The 21,087-nt window shown below is 41.6% G+C and overlaps 1 protein-coding gene across 1 annotated transcript in view; it reads left to right on the top strand.

Moving 5' to 3' along the window:
- The window catches only part of scamp1 (secretory carrier membrane protein 1), a 66,807-nt gene that overhangs the window by 37,924 nt on the left and 7,796 nt on the right, over positions 1 to 21,087 (top strand). The window contains exons 4-8 of the mRNA XM_060835792.1: positions 900 to 1,008; positions 1,547 to 1,675; positions 6,712 to 6,871; positions 13,366 to 13,467; positions 16,887 to 17,004. Coding sequence (XP_060691775.1) covers positions 900 to 1,008; positions 1,547 to 1,675; positions 6,712 to 6,871; positions 13,366 to 13,467; positions 16,887 to 17,004 — 618 coding nt within the window. The remainder of the gene's footprint in view (positions 1 to 899; positions 1,009 to 1,546; positions 1,676 to 6,711; positions 6,872 to 13,365; positions 13,468 to 16,886; positions 17,005 to 21,087) is intronic.

Raw genomic sequence — 21,087 nt, 5'->3', positions numbered from 1 at the left:
TTCTTTAAACACAATACACAATCCTCACTCTCTTCAGGCCAGTGAAATGATAGGCATTTTCAAGTCCTTAACGTTACAGATTAGAGAAACTGTGTGCCTACATTCAACAATAGTAAATGTTTTGAGGCAATTTTGTTACTGCTGAAAAGAGAAATGTTGTTGAATCATTTTTTTTATCTTGTACTCGTCAGGACAAATGTCAGTTTCATATCATTTCACCTATTTGAGAGGAAGAAGTATGCCTCTAGAGAAAGGAGCTATTATCTCCCTAAACTCCCAAGTAATTAAAAAGTGCAAAGGTTTGAATATGTTCCTTTTCAATTGTAAAGAACAACTCCATGTGTGTGACTATATGCTGCTTTGAGCAAGCACAAATGAGCTGTGTTATGAGGTCTACTGACTATCAAATTGATTATTAGTGTAGCTGTTACCTCTCTGGATTGTTCAAGTGCTGCTCAATCATGCATGCACATCCAAGAGAAAGTGTTGACATAGATGATCAGCTATGATCCAGAATGACAGAGCAGGTTCAAGAGGCTGCTTGGTCTTTGCTGTGTTCCATACATCTTTTTTCAAAACTCTAATTCCATTACTTGGCAATCGTTTTTAATGTTGTGATAATGCAGAAATTTTAACAACATAACCTATGATGGAGTATTTCCCTGCCCAGTCACAGCCTGTGGTTCTATGGTAAGCCTCGATTTTGTCAGAGTTACATACTTTGGAGAATTGCTGCTTTTATTGTGTAGGCTATCAATTCTCTAAAGAAGTTCTTAGAGCACAATTACCTTTTTTTTAAAAGCAATTTGGAAAGTGAGTGCTAGTTTTCTAATAGACTTTCAGTGTATTGTAAAGCACTGAATTTGTGTATATAAGTGAGTTTGAATTTTGTCTTTTAGGAAACTGCAGCAGCCCAGGCTGAGCTGCTGAGACGTCAGGAAGAATTAGAGCAAAAAGCAGCAGAGCTTGATCGGCGGGAACGTGAAATGAAAAATCTCAGCTATGATCGTATGTGGTCATATTCTTTCTGAAGACTATCCTTGCACTTGCACTTGTACACAAATTTCCTATATTAGTAAGATGTGACATTTATAGCTTGTATTCGCTACTCTCAACAAAGTTAACAAATATTTTGGGGAAAAATTATTTCAGTTCAAGCATCCAACTTTGCCAATCACTCTACAGTATTTTATACACCTGGGCTATCAGGTGTATAAACCATAGTTTAGATTATCATCCAGTACATATATAACAACTATTTAATCATTGTATTGCATGTCTGACATATTGCTTGTTGAAGTGAAAAGCAGTTTTCTATGATAGTTGCTTTTATGGGTCAGCTTATTTTCAAAAAGTATCAAAGACTAATAAAAATATCATTATGGCATTCTACTTAGTCTGTCATAATTTTGCTCTCTGTTGCATTTGCATAATTATCAGAAATGCATTTTTATTTCAGGAGGATTTTTCTTTCTGGGCTGGGAGGAAATTGAGCTTATTACCTATTGTCTAAAGAACTGTACACAACAAGTTATTTCCTTTTCAGCTCGGAAGAACAATTGGCCTCCCCTTCCTGAACGATGCCCTGTGGGGCCATGTTTCTATCAGGACCTCTCTGTAGATATCCCTGTTGAATTTCAAAAAACAGTCAAGATGCTCTACTACTTATGGATGTGTATGTAAATTCTACCACTCCTCTTTGAATTTTAATACTTAGAATATTCTGTGGATGTAGAATATTTAAATTTGCACAAACATTTTGGCTTATTAAGAATGCTTCCCACTGATTACAGTAAATGTGCAGGGATTACTACCTGATCATATTTGTAAGTGTTTTCAGTATGAAAAAAGATCAATTTGTTCAATATCTACATTGTATGAAGCCTGAATTTTCAAAACAAAAGGCACCAACTTATTTGCAATTAATGTTTCCAGAAAGGAAAGAGAATGCTTTTTAGAATTGTTTTCTGAAACTCTGCATAAACCCCACCCTCCCTAATGTTATAATGTCATAGAGTCAGAGAGATGTACAGCATGGAAACCAGACCCTTCGGTCCAATCTGTCCATGTCAACCAGATATCGCAACCCAATCTAGTCCCACCTGCCAGCATCCAGCCCTTATCCCTCCAAACCCTTCCTATTCATATACCCATCTTGATGCCTTTTTAAATGTTGCAATTGTACTAGCCTCCACCACTTAGTCTGGCAGCTCATTCCATACATGTACCACTCTCTGCGTGGAAAAAGTTGCCCCTCTGGTCTCTTTTGTATCTTTCCCCTATCACCACAAACCTAGGCCATCTAGTTCTGGACTCCCCACTCCAGAGAAAAGGCTTTGTCTATTTATCCTATCCATGCCCCTCATGATTTTATAAACCTCTATAAGGTCATCCCTCAGCCTCCGCTCCAGGGAATACAGCCCTAGTCTATTCAAACTCTTCCTATAGCACAAATCCTGCAACCCTGGCATCATCCTTGTAAGTCTTTTCTGAACCCTTTTTAAGATTCGCAACAACTTTCTGATAGGAAGGAGACCAGAATTGCACGCATATTCCAACAGTGGCCTAACCAATCCACAGGCGCAACATGATCTCCAAACTCCTGTACTCAGTACTCTGACCAATAAAGGAAAGCATATCAAACGCTGCCTTCACTTTCCTATCTACCTGAGACTCCACATTCAAGGAGCTATGAACCTGCACTCCAAGGTCTCTTTCTTCACCAACACTCCCTAGCACCTTACCATTAAGTGCATATGTCCTGCTCAGATTTGCTTTCACAAAATGCAGCACCTCACATTTATCTAAATTAAACTCCATCTGCCACTTGTCAGCCCATTGCCCAGCTGATCAAGATCCCATTGTAATCTGAGGTAACCCTCTTCGCTGTCCACTGCACCTCCAATTTTGGTGTCACCTGCAAACTAACTGTACCTCTTCTGCTCAGATCCAAATCATTTATATAAATGACGAAAGGCAGTGGACCCAACACTGATCCTTGTGGCACTCCACTGGTCACAGACCTCCAGTCTGAAAAATAACCCTCCACCACCACCGCCACTACCCTCTGTCTTCTACGTTTTTAAGCCAATTCTGTATCCAAATAGCTAGTTCTCCCTGTATTCCATGAGTTTGAACCTTGCTAACCAGTCTCCCATGAGGAACCTTGTCGAATGCCTTACTGAAGTCCATATAGATCACACCTACCATTGTGCCCTCATCAATGCTCTTTGTTACTTCTTCAAAAAACACAATCAAGTTTGTGAGACAAGTTTCCCACGCACAAAGCCATGTTGACTATCCCTAATCAGAGCTGAAAAATGTGTTGCTAGAAAATCGTAGCAGGTCAGGCAGCATCCAAGGAGCAAGAGAATCGACGTTTGGGGCATAAGCCCTTCTTCAGGATTCCTGAAGAAGGGCTTATGCCTGAAATGTCGATTCTCCTGCTTATTGGATGCTGCCTGACCTGCTGCACTTTTCCAGCAACACATTTTTCAGCTCTGATCTCCAGCATCTGCAGTCCTCACTTTCTCCTAGTTGATTTATCCCTAATCAGTCCTTGCTTTTCCAAATACGTGTACATCCTGTCCCTCAGGATTCCATCCAACAACTTGCCCACCACCGCCGTCACGCTCCCTGATCTATAGTTTTCTGGCTTGTCCTTACCTCCTTTTTTAAATAGTGGCACCTCATTAGCCAACTTCCAGCACCTCACCTGTAACCATTGATGCTACAAATATCTCAGCAAGAGGCCCAGCAATCACCTTCTCTAGCTTCCCATTGAGATCTAGGGTTCACCTGATCAGATCCTGGGGATTTATTCACTTTTATGCATTTCGAGACATCCAGCACTTCCTCCTCTGTAATATGGACATTTTTTTCAAGATGTCACCATGTACTTCCCTACATTCTATATCTTTCATGTCCTTTTCCACAGTAAACACTGCAAAATGCTTGTTTAATATCTCTCCCATCTCCTGTGGCTCCACACAAAGGCCAACTTGCTGATCTTTGAGGGGCCCTATTCTCTCCCTCGTTACCCTTTTTGTCCTTAATGTATTTGTGAAAACCTTTGGATTCTCCTTTAATTGTATTTGCCAAAGCCATCTCATGTCCCCTTTTTTGCTCTCCTCATTTCCCTCTTAAGTATACTCCTACTTCCTTTATACTTTCCAAAGGATTCACTCGATCTATCTTGATGATACCTGACATATGCTTCCTTCTTTTTCTTAACCAAACCCTCAATTTCTTTAGTCATCCAGCATTCCCTGTACCTACCAGCCTTTCCTTTCACCCTGACAGGAATATACTTTCTCTGGACTTTCGTTCTCTCATTTCTGAAGGCTTCCCATTTTCTAGCCATCCCTTTACCTGCGAACATCTACCCCCCAATCAGCTTTCGCAAGTTCTTGCCTAATACCATCAAAATTGGCCTTTCTCCAATTTAGAACTTCAACTTTTAGATCTGGTCTATTCTTTTCCATCATGATTTTAAAACGAAGAATAGAATTATGGTTGCTAGCCCCAATGTGCTCCCCCACTGACCCCTCAGTCACATGCCCTGCCTTATTTCCCAAGAGTAGAGCAAATTTTTCACCTTGTCTCATTGGTACATCCGCATGCTGAATCTGAAAATTGTCTTGTACACACTTAACAAATTCCTCTCCATCTTAACCCTTACTGTTATGGCAGTCCCAGTCTATGATCAGCAAGTTAAAATCCCCTACCGTAATCACCCTATTACTCTTACAGGTAACTGAGATCTCCTCTCAAAATTGTTTCTCAATTTCCCTCTGATGATTAGGGGGTCTATAATATAATCCCAATAAGGTGATCATCCCTTTATTTCTCAGTTACACCCAAATAACTTCCCTGGGTGTATTTCTGGGAATATCCTTCCTCAGTACAACTGTAATGCTATCCCTTATTAAAAATGCCACTCCCCCTCATGTCTTGCCTCCCTTTCTAACCTACCTATAGCATTTGTATTCAGGAACATTTAAGCTGCCAGTCCTGTCCATTCCTGAGCCATGTTTCTGTAATTACTATGATATCCCAGTCCCGTTCTCCTAACCATACCCTGAGTTCATCTGCCTTCCCTGTTAGGCCCTTTTGCATTGAAATAAATGCAATTTAATTTATCAGTCCTACCTTGTTCTCTGCTTTGCTTTGCTTTGCTTTGCTTTGTCCCTGCCTGTGCTGACTGTTTGTTTGACTTGCTTCTGTTCTCAACTGTACCAATCTCAGATTGATGTCTTTTCTCAATATATGCCTGAGTATCCCCCCCAACCTTTCCACTATATCAGTTTAAATCCTCTCAAGAAGCTCTGGCAAATCTCCCTGCCAGTGTATTAGTCCTCTCCCAATTTAGGTGCAATCCTTTCTTCTTGTGCAGGTCACTTCTACCTTAGAAGAGATTCCAATGATCCAAACATGTGAATCCTTCTTCCATTCACCAGCTGCTCAGCCATGCATTCATCTGCTCCATCGTCATCTTCCTGCCCTCACGAGCTGTAGCACCGGAAGTAATCCAGATATTACGACTCTCTGCCTTTTTTTTAATTCCTGCCTAACTCTCTCTCTAATCTCCCTTCAGAATCTTAACCTTTTCCCTTCCTGCATCGTTGGTTCCAATATGTACAATGACCTCCTGCTGGCCCCTGTTCCCCCTTGAGAACATTCTACACCCTCTCTGAGACATCCTTGATCCTGGCACCAAGGAAGCAACACACCATTCTGATGTATTGCTGCTGGCCACAGAAATGTCAGTCTGTACCTCTGACTAGAGTGTCCCCTAACACAAATGATCGCTTGGAACCCGACGTACCCCTCATTGCATTAGAGCCATCTCTGTACCAGAAATTTGGCTGTTCGTGTTACATTCCCCTGAGAACCCATCATCCCCTACATTTTCCAAAACAGCATACTTGTTTGAAACAGGGATAGCCACAGAAGACTCCTGCACTCACTGCCTACGTCTCTTACCTCTCCTGCACTTATGTGACCGTGTATCTGCGACTTTTCTTCCTTCCGAAAACTGCCATCCATCATATCCCCTTGCTCTTGTAAATTCCTCACTGCCTCTAACTGTCTCTCCAGTCGATCCATTCGATCTGATAGGATTCACATCCATTGGCATTTATTGCAGATATTATCCACTATAACCCTAAACTCCCACGTCCGATAAGAGCATATCACTCTACTAAAGGCCATTTTTGTTTCTTTTAGTCTACATACCCAGAAAATAGCACTGTCTTATTCCTCTACAAAATACTGCTCCTGGTTAAGTTAATACCTGTGGCTTATATCTTAAGTTTAATCAAGAGACACATCTCAATAAAACAGTTAACTTTAAATAGATTTGAAACCCACTCCAGGTAACTCTAAACACTAACTGGATCAATGCCTATCAATTTGAGAACATTAAAGTAATTGAATGGGCAGACTCTCTACTGTTAGATGCTGTTAACCTTCCCATTCGTGTTGTAATTTAAATTTGTACCATGGTATTATGTTAAAAATTGATAACTTATTCACTCGTGCAAGTTTTTGTTGTTAGTGATGTATAATAAACATAAGTAATATAGTGTTTTAAAGGAATTCTCTGATCAGTATTGACCAAAATTAGTTTCAACTGCAAAGTTATGTTCTTGCATCTCCCTAAAATGTTGTGCTTTCAACCTTTTTTTTTAAACTTGTTTCTCTCCACAGTCCATGCAGTAACACTCCTGGTAAATATTATTGGTTGCCTTGCCTGGTTCTGTGTTGATAGCTACCGAGGTGTGGACTTTGGCCTTGCCATTCTCTGGTTTTTGCTTTTTACTCCCTGTTCATTTATTTGTTGGTACAGACCACTCTACAAAGCTTTCAGGTTAGTAAGTAATTCTTTTAAATTTCTGTATTTATGATGATGTGAGAGTGAAATAAAATGTGGCCTAAAATCAAGTTTTGTTTTTAACTCAACAAAGCTGCACATGGTCAAGAAGTTTAAAAATGAATTCAAGGTTTTTTTGAAGAATTGTGATGTATTGTTGGTATTCTATTTGCCAGAATGCAGTTTACCATTATCTTCAAGCTATTGTACAAACTATATGTTAATAAGTAAGTTCTGATTGAACTGAATAAGGCTCAATGTAATGTGCCAAAAGTCTTTGCTTTTTTGGAAAACAGAATATATTTGACACCCACATCCCTCGAGGGTAGAGGATTTCATAGATTCTTAACTCCTGAGTAAAATAATTTTCTCTTTGTCGAAGTCCTGAATTAACAACCAATTATCCTAAGACCTGTTACTAGTCTCTGCATTTTTATTAAACCCTTTCAGAATCTTGTATGCTTCTGAGCACCTGAAAATATAAACATAAATTTAGGAGCAGGAATAGGCCAGGCATATAGCCCCAGTTTACTTGTCCTCCCATTATAGAACAAGTCTTTATCCCAGGAACTAATTGGTGAACCTTCACTATACTACTTCCATTGTGAGTATATCCTTATAGTAATTTGGTCTTTTGTATTTCGGGTGCCTGGAATTTAGGCTTGAGGATATGATGGTTTGTTATACGTAGACCAGTCTGGGATGCTCTGGTCAGTTTTGGGAAAGATGCTTTGACCTTCTGAAATGATGCAGTCCAATTTCAGCAAAGTTAAAAATCACAACACCAGGTTATAGTCCAACAGGTTTATTTGGCAATGCTAGCTTTTGAAGCGCTGCTTCGAAAAGTTGGTGCTTCCAAATATACCTGTTGGACTATAACCTGATATTGTGATTTTTAATTTTGTACACCCCAGTCCTACACCGGCTCTTCCAAACCACAATTTCAGCAAGTGATTTAGAACAACCTGGTTTAGAAAAATGAATTTGAGAATAGGTTGCCTTTGTATAGGATGTTGAGAAGTGATTGTCTCAACATGCACTAAAATTATTTTGATTTGACAAGTTAGGTACAAAGATTTTATTTCTCCAGCAGGGAAATCTGCTCTCAAAATAGAGCACAAAGAACAATACAGGTCAGAAGCATGAGACCGCTTGCATGTTATGAAGAGTTTGTAAGGAGATTTAAAAATCTGTAGATTCAGTGAGGGGGCAAAAATGTGCCAAATGGAGTATATTGTAAGAAAATGTGAAATTGTCCATTTGGGAAGGAAAATGAAGTATATTATCTAAATCTGAGATTTGCCAAGCTCTCATATGCAAGTGATCTGGGTTTCCTAGTGCATGAATCACAGTCAGTATGCAGATATGTGAAACAATTAGGAATGTTGTCATTGAACATAAGGGGCATTGAATACAAAAGAAGGTTATGCTTCAACTGTACAGGGTACTGGTAAAACCACATCTGGAGTCCCCTGTACAATATTAGTCGACTGATTTCAAGGAAGTATGTAAATGTATTGCAAACATTTCAGGAATGTTTACCAGACTTGTATCTAGAATGCTGGAAAAGCACAGCAGGTTAAACAGCAGCCAAGGAGCAGGAGAAACAACATTTTTGGGCATAAGCCCTTCCTGATGAAAGGCTTATGCCTAAAACGTTGATTCTTCTGCTCCTTGGCTGCTGCCTAATCTGCTAGCTGTCCTCTGGCACCATCCCTGTGGCCAGAGATGATTTTTGGTCAGGGTGTCTGTAATTCCTCCCTCATCTCCCACAATAACCTCTTCCAGACCTGAGGAGTTGTCAGTTTTTAAATCCACCAAAATATCCATTACCTCCTCGCTGCTTATATCAATCTGCTCAAGAACTTCACAGTCCATCAGTTCTATTTTCTGTACTTCCATTCTCCTCCTGAGTGAAGATAAATGAGTACTTCATGTCTAACATAGAGTCATAGAGATGTACAGCATGGAAACAGACCAATCTGTCCATGCCGACCAGATATCCCAACCCAATCTAGTCCCACCTGTCAGCACCCGGCCCATATCCCTCCAAACCCTTCCTATTCATATATCCATCCAAATGCCTCTTAAATGTTGCAATTGTACCAGCCTCCACCACTTCCTCTGGCAGCTCATTCCATACATGTATCACCCTCTGCGTGGAAAAGGTTGCCCCCTAGGTCTCTTTTACATCTTTCCCCTCTCACCCTAAACCTATGCCCTCTAGTTCTGGACTCCCCATCCCCAGGGCAAAGACTTTGTCTATTTATTCTATCCATGCCCCTCATAATTTTGTAAACCTCTATAAGATCATCCCTCAGCCTCCGACGCTCCAGGGAAAACAGCCCCAGCCTGTTCATTCTCTCCCTATAGCTCCAACCCTGTCAACATCCTTGTAAACCTTTCAAGTTTCACAACATCTTTCTGATAGGAAGGAGACCAGAACTGCATGCAATATTCCAACAGTGGCCTAACCAATGTCCTGTATAGCCGCAACATGACCTCCCAACTCCTGTACTCAATACTCTGACCAATAAAGGAAAGCATACCAAGCACCTTCTTCACTATCCTATCTACCTGCAACTCCACTTTCAAGGAGCTATGAACCTGCACTCCAAGCTCGCTTTTTTTCAGCAACACTCCCTAGGACCTTACCATTAAGTGTATAAGTCCTGCTAAGATTTGCTTTCCCAAAATGTAGCACCTCGCATTTATCTGAATTAAACTCCATCTCCATCGCATGTATCTGAATTAAACTCTTCTCAGCCCATTGGCCCATCTGGTCCAGATCCTGTTGTAATCTGAGGTAACCCTCTTCGCTGTCCACTATACCTCCAATTTTGGTGTCATCTGCAAACTCACTAACTGTACCTCTTATGCTCGCATCCAAATCATTTATGTAAATGACAAAAAGTAGAGGACCCAGCGCCGATCCTTTGTGGCACTCCACTGGTCACAGGCCTCCAGTCTGAAAAACAACCCTCCACCACCACCCTCTGTCTTCTACCTTTTGAGCCAGTTCTGCATCCAAATGGCTAGTTCTCCCTGTAGTCCATGAGATCTAACCTTGCTTATCAGTCTCCCATGGGGAACCTTGTCCAACGCCTTAGTGAAGTCCATATAGATCACATCTACTGCTCTGTCTTCATCAATCCTCTTTGTTACTTCTTCAAAAAACTCAATCAAGTTTGTGAGACATGGTTTCCCACGCACAAAGTCTTGTTGACTATCCCCAATTAGTCCACGCCTTTCCAAATACATGTACATCCTGTCCCTCAGGATTCACTCCAGCAACTTGCCCACCACCAAGGTCAGGCTCATCGGTTTATAGTTCCCTGGCTTGTCTTTACCGCCCTTCTTAAACAGTGGCACCACGTTTGCCAACCTCCAGTCTTCCGGCACCTCACCTGTGACTATCGATGATACAAATATCTCAGCAAGAGGCCCAACAATCACTTCTCTGGCTTCCCACAGAGTTCTCAGGTACACCTGATCAGGTCCTGGGGATTTATCCACTTTTACCCGTTTCAAGACATCCAGCACTTCCTCCTCTCTATCTAATATGGACATTTTGCAAGATGTCATCATCTATTTCCCTACAGTCTATGTCTACCATATCCTTTTCCACAGTAAACACTGATGCAAAATATTCATTTAGTATCTCCCCCATTTTCTGTGGCTCCACACAAAGGCTGCCTTGCTGATCTTTGAGGGGCCCTATTCTCTCCCTAGTTACCCTTTTGTCCTTAATATATTTGTAAAAAACTCTTTGGATTCCCCTTAATTCTATTTGTCAAAGCTATCTCATGTCCCCTTTTTTTTGCCATTCTGATTTCCCTCTAAAGTATACTCCTACTTCCTTTACACTCTTCTAAGGATTCACTCGACCTATCCTGTCTATACCTGACAAATGCTTCCTTCTTTTTCTTAACCAAACCCTCAATGTCTTTAGTCATCCAGCATTCCCTATACCTACCAGCCTTTCCTTTCACCCTGTAGAGTAAAAAGTGAGGTCTGCAGATGCTGGAGATCAGAGCTGAAAATGTGTTGCTGGTTAAAGCACAGCAGGTCAGGCAGCATCCAAGGAACAGGAAATTTGACATTTCGGGCCAGAGCCCTTCATCAGGAAAGGGCTCTGGCCCGAAACGTCAAATTTCCTGTTCCTTGGATGCTGCCTGACCTGCTGTGCTTTAACCAGCAACACATTTCCAGCTCTTTCCTTTCACCCTGATCGGAATATACTTTCTCTGGATCCTTGTTATCACAATTCTGAAGGCTTCCCATTTTCCAGCTGGCCCTTTTACCTGCAATCATCTGTCTCCATGCAGCTTTTGAAATTTCTTGCCTAATATCGTCAAAATTAGCCTTTCTCCAATTTAGAACTTAAACTTTTTGATCTAGTCTATCCTTTTCCATCATGATTTTTAAAATGAATAGAATTATGGTCGCTGGCCCCAGAGTGCTCTCCCACTGATACCTCAGTCACCAGCCCCGCCTTATTTCCCAAGAGTAGGTCAAGTTTTGCACCTTCTCTAGTAGGTACATCCACATACTGAATCAGAAAATTGTCTTGTACGCATTCAAGAAATGCCTCTCCCTCTAAACCTTTCACACTATGGGAGTCCCAGTCTGTTTGGATTGTGAAAATCCCCTCCCATAACTACGCGATTATTCTTACGGATAGCTGAGATCTCCTTACCAGTTTGTTTCTCAATTTCCCTCTGCCTATTAGGGGGTCTATAATACAATCCCAATAAGGGTATCCTCCCCTTTTTTATTTCTCCGTTCTACCCAAATAACTTCCCTGGATGTATTTCCCGGAATATCCTCCCTCAGCACAGCTGTAATGCTATCCCTTATCAAAAATGCCACTCCCCCTCCTCTCTTGCCTCCCTTTCTATCCTTTCTGTAGCATTTGTATCCTGGAACATTCAGCTGCCAGTTCTGCCCATCCCTGAACCATGTTTCTGTAATTGCTATGATTTCCCAGTCCCATGTTCCTAACCATGTCCTGAGTTCATCTGCCTTCCCTGTTAGGCCCCTTGCATTGAAATAAATGCAGTTTAATTTAGTCGTCCAACTTTGTCCCTGCCTGCCCTGACTGTGTTTGTTTGACTCATTTCTGTTCTCAACTGTACCAGTCTCAGATTGATCTCTTTCCTCATTATCTCCCTGGGTCCCCCCCCCGCCCTTTACTAATTTAAATCGTCCTGAGCAGCTCGAGCAAATTTCCCTGCCAGTATATTAGTTCCCTTCCAATTTAGGTGCAATCTGTCCTTCTTGTACAGGTCACTTCTACCCCAAAAGAGATTCCAATGATCCAAAAATGTGAATTCTTCTCTCATACACCAGCTCCTCAGCCATGCGTTTATCTGCTCTATCCTCCTACTCCTGCCCTCATTTGGTCGTAGCACTGGGAGTAATCCAGATATTACTACCATCGAGGACCTCCTTTTTAAATTTCTAACGCTCTGTAATCTCCCTTCAGAATCTCAACCCTTTTCCTTCCTATATCATTGGTTCCAATGTGGACAATAACTTCTTGCTGGCCCCTCTCCCCAGTGAGAACATTCTGCACCCTCTCTGAGACATCGTTGATCCTGGCACCAGGAAAGCAACACACCATTCTGCTTTTTGTTTGCTGGCCACAGAAACATCTGTCTGTTCCTTGGACTACAGAATCCCCTATCTCAGTTGATCTCTTGGAAGCCGACGTACCCATCATTGCATTAGAGCCAGTCTCAAGAGCAGAAACTTGGCTGTTCGTGCTACGTTCCCCTGAGAATCCATTGCCCCTTACATTTTCCAAAACAGCATACTTTTTGAAAAGGATATATCCACAAAAGACACCTGCCCTAGGTGCCTACCTCTCTTGCCCTTCCTGGAGTTAACCTATCTATGTGACTGTATCTGAGACTTCCCCCCGCCATCCATCACATACTGTTGCTGTTGCAAATTCCTCATCGCTTCTGTCCCTCCAACCGATCCATTCGATCTGATAAGATTCGCATCGAAAAGCTCCTGATGCCGTCCAGATTACTCAAAAATTGCTCCCTTGGTCCTTAATACGTTCTGCTCTTTCCCCTTGACATACTTATAGAATATTCTGGGATTCTCCATAATCGTGCCCAATGGTGTTTTCTTTTCATGCCCCCATTTGCTTTCCTAATTGTTTTCTTGAGTCTCTTCAGCCCAAACTTGAATTTCTAAATTTCTTTGGCGGCGGCGTGAATTAACATTCTCCCAGCTATTGCTTCCTTTCCCCAATAATGCTGATTTCCAATTAATTATTTATTCAAACGATTTTTTTGTACTACTTTGGGGAGCAACAAGCTTTCCATTTTTTAATTTCTCATTTTTCATTGGATTTGAATAAAACAATATCTTGTGCAAGATTGTGATCCTTTTTATGCCAAAACACAGTGAGGTGGGATGCAGGATTTGTGAAAGTGATTTAACACTGAAACTGATGAAGGTACATTCTTTTTCAGGAGTGACAGTTCCTTCAGCTTTTTTCTATTCTTCTTCGTATTTATCTGTCAGTTTGCTGTCCATGTATTGCAATCAGTAGGAATTCCACAGTGGGGAAACTGGTGAGTATTAATTCCTAGATTTCAGATTCATTATAATGAGAACCATGAGATAACTTATCCCAGTGACTCTTTTTTTTTTCCCCAAGTAAATTACCTTAAGTGAAGCTTTTCATCTTGAAATGTTTTAAGTGAAATTGAATAGAACTTGATGAGTACCCATGTCAACTCTACTTTTTTATCCCACCCTCTTCCTTTGGAGATTTTTCTGGCCATATAGCCAGGACTGGTTTATATCTGTCAGCTTGCGCACAAACTGTTGGAACAAGCATCACCAGGCAATGATGATAAAGTTAGAAATTGGTGCTCTTTCCCCCCCCCCAAAAAAAAATCACACTGTGCAAGCACTCTTGCATACATCTACTAAGGAGTATTCCTGACAGTAAAATCTCTCTGTTTGCTTGCTTAGCTAGTCTTAGCCAAGAAATTGAAACATTTTAATTCTTGATTTGCTGAAAAAGGCCCAAAGTTTCACAGTCAATACAGCACTGAAAGACACCATTCAGCCCATCAAGTCCATGTTGACTTGCCATTCAATGATCCAGGAGGTTTAGTTCTCAACTCAATCCCAGTGGTTCTGCTGTGTTTCTTTCAAGCATTCATCTAATTTCCTCCATCTCTTCCCTCCCAGACAGAAAGGACTATGTCATTACCATTTGCTGCATAAACGTTCTTCCTTGCATCCTCACCCATGTCGACTAAAGGGAGCAGCATTTCTTCTAAGCATAGAATTGTATAGAATGGAAACAGACCCTTCCATCCAACTTGTTCATGCTGACCAGACATTCTAATCTGACAGTCCCATTTGCCAATATTGGCTCCTATCCCTTTAAACGCTTCCTATTCCTATACCATTCAGATGCATTTTAAATGTTGTAATTGTACCTGCCTCCACCACTTTCTCTCAAAACACGCACTACACTGCATGAAAACATTTCCCCTCCAGTCCTACTTTGAATCTTCTCTCACCTTAAACCTACCCTCTAGTTTTGAACTCCCTCACCCTAAGAAAAAGACCTTGACTGTTCGCCCTATCCATGACCCCCATGATTTTATAAATCTCTATAAGGTCACCCTTCAGTCTCCAATGCTCCAGGGGAACAAAACCCCAGTCTGTTCGGTCTCTCCTTATATCTCAGACCTTTAGTCCTGGCAACAATCTTGTAAATCTTTTCTGCACCCTCAAATTTCACAGCATCTTTCCTATACATCTGGTACATTTCTTCTGAATCTCCCCTCAACCTGCCTTGTTTGAAGGAACATGAGCTTCTCCAATTAGATACAAGTTTAAAAATCCCTCTTCTCTATAGCTACTGTAATAAATCTTCTCTGCACCTTCTCAAGGATCCTTACATCCTTCCTAATGCATCGTGTTCAGAACTGGGCATAATACTCCAGTTTTGCTCTCCTCTGAGTTTTATAAAGATCCACTATACCCTACTTTTGCACTCTCCCTCCACTTATGAAACCCAAGTTACCCCATTTTGTTTTTAGTAGATTTGTTTTGCTTTGTAATTGAGATATGAGATTTGATGCAAACACTTCATTATATATGCAGAAAACTTATATAAGCACACTCCACTGTATTTTGGAATGTGGGAAGAAAAGCTTTACTGAATTTGTAAGAAATATATTGGCCTAAGTTCTGCAGGACTTTTGACAGTCAGCTTCTAAATCATTACTGTTCTGAAATTGATCACAATTTCAGGCTAATGTGTAAATCCTGAAGTTATTAATGGTTTGGTTATTAATGGCAAGCTCAGTTAAAAACTATTGCTGAACAAAGTATCTGTTCATGAAAAAAAATGTTTTATTTGGATTGTGTTAAGTGTAACTGGATTTTAATTGGTAGATTTCTTCATGATGTTCCAGCTTTTTCTTCATTGTCGGTGTATAGAGTCATAGATGTACCGCATGGAAACAGACCCTTCGGTCTAACTTGTCCGTGCCAACCAGATATCCTCAGTTAATCTATTCCCATTTGCCAACACTTGGCCCATATCCCTCTAAACCCTTCCTATTCATGTACCCATCCAGATGCCTTTTAAATATTGTAATTTTACGAACTTCCATCACTTCCTCTGGCAGCTCATTCCATACATGCACCATCTTTTGTATGAAAAATTTCCCCCATAGGTCCCTTTTAAGTCTTTCCCCTCTCACCCTAAACCTATGCCCTCTAGTCCTGGACTGTTCCAACCCAGGGGATGTTCCAATCTTGAATCTACTGCATATATTAAAAAGAAAAGTGGCTTGCTCTTGGTGTTTTTTTTTAAATTTCTTGGTGGCCATCTATAGGGATTGATTGGTTGCTTATACAGCTTGACATTGCTATAGCTCCCCATTCGGAGTCCCTACTAAAGAATGTGACAGTGTGCTGCACAACAAGAGGAGGCAGTGTTTTTGTCCTTAAATATTGAGGTCCAGTAGGGTTTTCTTTTGAGACCAGCAGCAAGTACATTTGCTTTACCCTCTACAGGGGAACCTTGATTATCCGAATACCAATTATCTGAAGGAGATCTCAGACCCGATAGAAACATTACATCAAAGATGTGTTTCCAACAGTGATCATGTCTTTTGTTTACAGTGATTAAATGAGCACCATCTCCAAATAACTGACCCCCCGCCTTCTCTCTCTTCCCACAATTTCCCTGGAGTTCTACAAAGGGGTGTACCCTAAATCCCCCCCCCCCCCCCCCACCCCACCCCAACCCCGCTTCCCAGGAATAATCTCTCCCAACATTGTCCTGTGTAGGGCAAAGGTGGAACCTGTCAAAAGTTTGTAGTAAAAAGTTGTGTGGGGGACTTTGGCTGCGTATTTGAGTGCTATTTGGAGACTTGCCCCACAAAGGCAACTGCAGCAGCAGTCTTGTTGATGTGCAGTCCGGATGCCCCGGAGAAAGAGTGGGGGAGGGCGGGGGCATGGGGCTGGGGGTGGGGTTGGACAGTGTTGGGGGTCAGTGCTGGTGGGGGGGAGAGGTTTGTTGTGGGCAGGGGTGTGGGCTCACGTGCTTTGTGCTGGGGGATGGGTTTGGATGGGGCTGCGGACAAATGGAGGGCAGTGTTGGGGGTCGGGGCTCGTGCGCTTTGTGCTGGGGGGTGCAGGGTTATCATGGGGGGCGTTGTTGGACGGGAGGGAAGAAGGACGGGTGCAGGGGTAGGGCCTCACGCACTGTGTGCTGCTGCTAGTCTCCTGAACTGGGAACAGACTTTAAAACTTCGAGCCCGAGGAAAGGCATTTAATCGTTTATCCAAACGAAATAGTGCCCACCCATCTCATTCGGATAATCGAGTTTCCACCCTACTGCAAAATCTAGTCCATTGAAATGTGTAGAAGATTTGTGCAAGTTATCAGTATTCTATTACCTGTTGTTTTTAGCTTTCATTTGAAAGGTAGATCTGTAATCATCTCTGTATTTCAGTGGCTGGATTTCAGCACTTACAGCTCTTAATAAGAGTATTCCTGTTGGAGTTCTGATGATGATTGTTGCAGCAGCTTTTACTGGTTCAGCTGTTGTCTCACTAATTATGTTTAAAAAGGTAAGAAACTTTTTAACATACACACGTTGTGCGAGCTTTTCTGTGCATTTATCAGTTTCCACACTTTTCATATTTTATATTCTTCTGTCAACCTATTTTAAAGGTTTTTTAGAAAAATGTGAAGATATGTGTATTGATGTGAAAGTGATGGCATTTGTGGGAGTAATCAATATTTTGCTGCCAAATATAAATATTCAGAGAGAAGCTATCCATTATAAGTTTCTAGATTCAAATAACATTGTGAACAAAGTTCATTGTGGTCATCTGAACGCTTGAACCAAAAAAGTATAATTATTTTCACACCAGATGTGGAGGGACCATCATATGAGAAGAGATTGTGTATACTGTGCCTGTGTTCCATTGTAGTTTGGAAGAATGAGAAGCCCCCTTATTACAACATCTAATAATCTTAGAGGACTTGATGCAGAAAGGACTAGTAAGTGGCACGGTGGCACAGTGGTTAGCACTGCTGCCTCACAGCGCCAGAGACCCGGTTCAATTCCCGCCTCAGGCGATTGACTGTGTGGAGTTTGCACGTTCTCCCCGTGTCTGCGTGGGTTTCCTCCGGGTGCTCCGGTTTCCTCCTACAGTCACAAAGATGTGCGGGTCAGGTGAATTGGCTATGCTAAATTGCCTGTAGTGTTAGGTAAGGGTAAATGTGGTGGGTTGCGCTTCGGAGGATCGGTGTGGACTTGTTGGGCCGAAGGGCCTGTTTCCACACTGTAAGTAATCTAATCTAATCTAATCTAATGTGCAGGTTAGGTGAATTGGCCATGCTAAATTGTCCATAGTGTTAGGTGTAGGGGAATGGGTCTGGATGGGTTGCTCTTCGGAGGGTTGATGTGGACTTGTTGGGCTGAAGGGCCTGTTTCCACATTGTAGGGAATCTAATCTAATTAATTAGATCCCCCTTCATCCTTCTAAACTCCATCGAGTATAGTCCCAGAGTCCTGAAACGTTCCTCATACATTAAGCTTTGCACTCCTGTGATTATTCTTGTGAATCTCCTCTGGACCCACTTCAGGGCCAGTTCTCCCTTCCTGAGGTATGGGGCCTAAAGTTACTCACAACACTCCAAATGTGGTTTTACCAGAGTCTTAGCCTCAGAAGTACATCCCTGCTTTTATATTCTAGTCCTTCTGAGATAAATGGCAACATTATATTTGCCTTCCTAACTACTGACTCAGCCTCCAAGTTTACTTCAAGAGAAACCTGGACTAGGACTCCCAAACCTGCACTTCAGATTTCTGAATTTTCTCTCCATTTGGAAAATAATCCAGGCCTCTACTTCCTACCAAAGTGTATGACCACACCCTTTCCCAGTTGTATTGTAGCTGCCATTTCTTTGCCCACTCCCCTAACCTGTCTAATTCTTTCTGCAGCCTCTTCAATACTACCTGTCCCACTATCTATCTTTGTATCATCTGCAAATGTAGCTAGAATGCCCTCAGTTCCTTTATCTGGAGCATTAATGTATAGTGAAAAGTTGTGGTCCCAGCACTGACCCTTGCAGTGACCATTAGTCACCAGCTTTCATCCTGAGAAGAACCCTTTTATCCCCAATCTCTGCCTTCTGCCATCCAGCTAACCTATCCATGCTCATACCTTGCCTCAAACACCACAGACCTTACCTTATTCAGCAGCCTCCTGTGTGGCACCTTTTGGAATCCAGATAGATAACATCCATTGGCTCTCCTTGGTCTAATCTGCTCTTTGCCACCTCAAATAATTCTAAAAGATTTGTCAGGTATGACCTCCCCTTGATGAAACTATGCTGACTTTGCCCTAATTTACCACACACTTCCAAATACTTAAGAATCTCATCCTTTACACTGGACTCAAGTCTTATCAATGACTGAGGTCAGGCTAATTGCCTATAATTTCCTGTCTCCCTTCTTAAACAAGGGGTTACATTAGTGATTTTGTGGTCCTTTGGGGCCCCTCCCTGACTCCAATGATTCCTGAAAGACCACCACTAAAGCCTCTACTATCTCTTCAACTATCTCCTTCAGAACTCTGGGGTCCACCCCTTCTGGTCCAGGTGATTTATCTACTTTTCAGACATTTTCAGTTTTTTCAGCATGTACTCCTTGGGTGGTGGCTACCATACTCCTTTTCTGTCCTGTGACTCTCTTGAAGTTTTGGGATAATACTCTGGTCTTCCACTGTGAAAACTGACACAAATATTTAGTCAGTTCCTCAGCCATTTCTTTGTTCTCCATTGCTACTTCTCCAGCTTCATTTTCCAGAGGGTCAAATTTTCACTTTTGCCTTTCTTTTGCCCTTTTGCTGTGGCAGACACTAGAGCCTTGTCATCTGCAAGTTTTCAATATTTGGCATCTACTTTGTCATCGTTTCTCTAGTGTTTCATGTGTCATTGCCTCTACATCAATTTTAAAAAATGAATAACAATTATAGCCACACATTAAATGTTGAACATGTCGGTGACACAAACTCAGTGATTTTGTATTGAGATAACAAGCCCAGCTGAAGCACACATTCACTTTTTTCTGCCACGTACATATGCAGATATTCCAAGTGTTTCTTTGTTTGCCAACCCCCTCCACCTTTTAAACCTCCAACAGTCTGTGAGAACCCTGTTCACGTTCTCACTGCCTTGCAGTGTTCTACCTCTTCCTGTCACACAAAATACTCATTTATTGTTTGTAAGTCTTTCTTGTTGCTTGGCACCTCACACGCCCCCAGCCCCCACCATACTTTGTAACTTTCCACAGTTTCAAGGGATTGCTTTCCTTCAACTCTAGCTATTTGTTTAATCCCTACTTGTCTTTGCACATTGTCACTATGTTTCTCATTCTCATTCTCTCACTACTGCACCAGAGGTACATAGGACATAGAACATAGAAGGATACAGCGCAGTACAGGCCCTTCGGCCCTCGATGTTGCGCCGACCGAGTCCTACCTAACCTATACTAGCCCAATAACTTCCAAATGCCTATCCAATGCCCGCTTAAATGAACATAAAGAAGGAGAGTTCACCACTGATACGGGCAGGGCATTCCATGAACTCACAACCCGCTGTGTGAAGAATCTACCCCTAACATCTGTCCTATACCTACCACCCCTTAATTTAAAGCTATGTCCCCTAGTAACACCTGACTCCATTAGCGGTAACCTAAATTTATGCTCCAGTCTCTGGAATGGAACTTGTACAAGGCAGAAAGCTATGAGTTCAAGAGTTGAGCCATGGTGAATATAAAAATTATGCTTATGGGATTAAGCCACTTGTATCCCGAGGAAGAGTCAAATTGCCCACTTTTGAAGCTCTTTTTGCTGTCCAGACCAGATGGACACAATGTGAACTTGCAGTAAGTATTAGCTTAAGCTCTGATTTTTAAAGTCTTGTGCAGTTGATTTAACTTAACTACTTTGACAACAGTACATGTTGGTAATCATTTGAGTTTAGGTCAGAGGCCCCTTTGTAGAAAGAAAATGGTTCATTCGTTCAGCCAAGATAGGGGAAGACTGAATAAACGAGAATAAAATCTTTTATTAATCAGTACTGTCACAGTTGAGGTTTTTTTGTGAAATAGGTAATTTAGTTTTGGAAATGTACTTTTAACTTTTCATTACATTGAAGTGTTTGAATTGTTGCAGTTTTGGATGTGATTGTTAAGTTTGCTGTGCTAGTATTGGCTCTGGCAAACTGTTTTACTTGGATTTTCCAACAGGTGGCAGTCTGAGCATTGTTACAGGGATGTGTGACCTGAATTTAGTTGCTTGAAAATAATCAATATGTAGTGCAATATTTCTGAAGTTGAAATGTTTGTTGGTCGTACTTGCTTTTGACCCCAATTGATGGCTATCACCACCACCACCTCCTCCCTCCAACAGTCCCCCCTTGTGCATGAATCCATCAACGTGCCAACTAGAATTTACAATGTTTCAAGAAGATAGTTCACCACTACAATCTCCCGAGGCACTTGAGATTTAGAAATGAACGCTGCCCTGGTGAGTGATGCCCATTTAATGTGATTGGATTTTTTTAAAAGCAAAAATGATTTTGTGGCACCCTCCAAGAAATACTTGGGTCTTTGATACACTTGGTTATCTAAAATCTGA

This window comes from Hemiscyllium ocellatum, chromosome 2, assembly GCF_020745735.1.
Source record: "Hemiscyllium ocellatum isolate sHemOce1 chromosome 2, sHemOce1.pat.X.cur, whole genome shotgun sequence".
Classification (NCBI taxonomy): domain Eukaryota; kingdom Metazoa; phylum Chordata; class Chondrichthyes; order Orectolobiformes; family Hemiscylliidae; genus Hemiscyllium; species Hemiscyllium ocellatum.
Note: the sequence above shows the minus strand (reverse complement) of the source record. Positions and strands in the feature narration are given on the sequence as shown.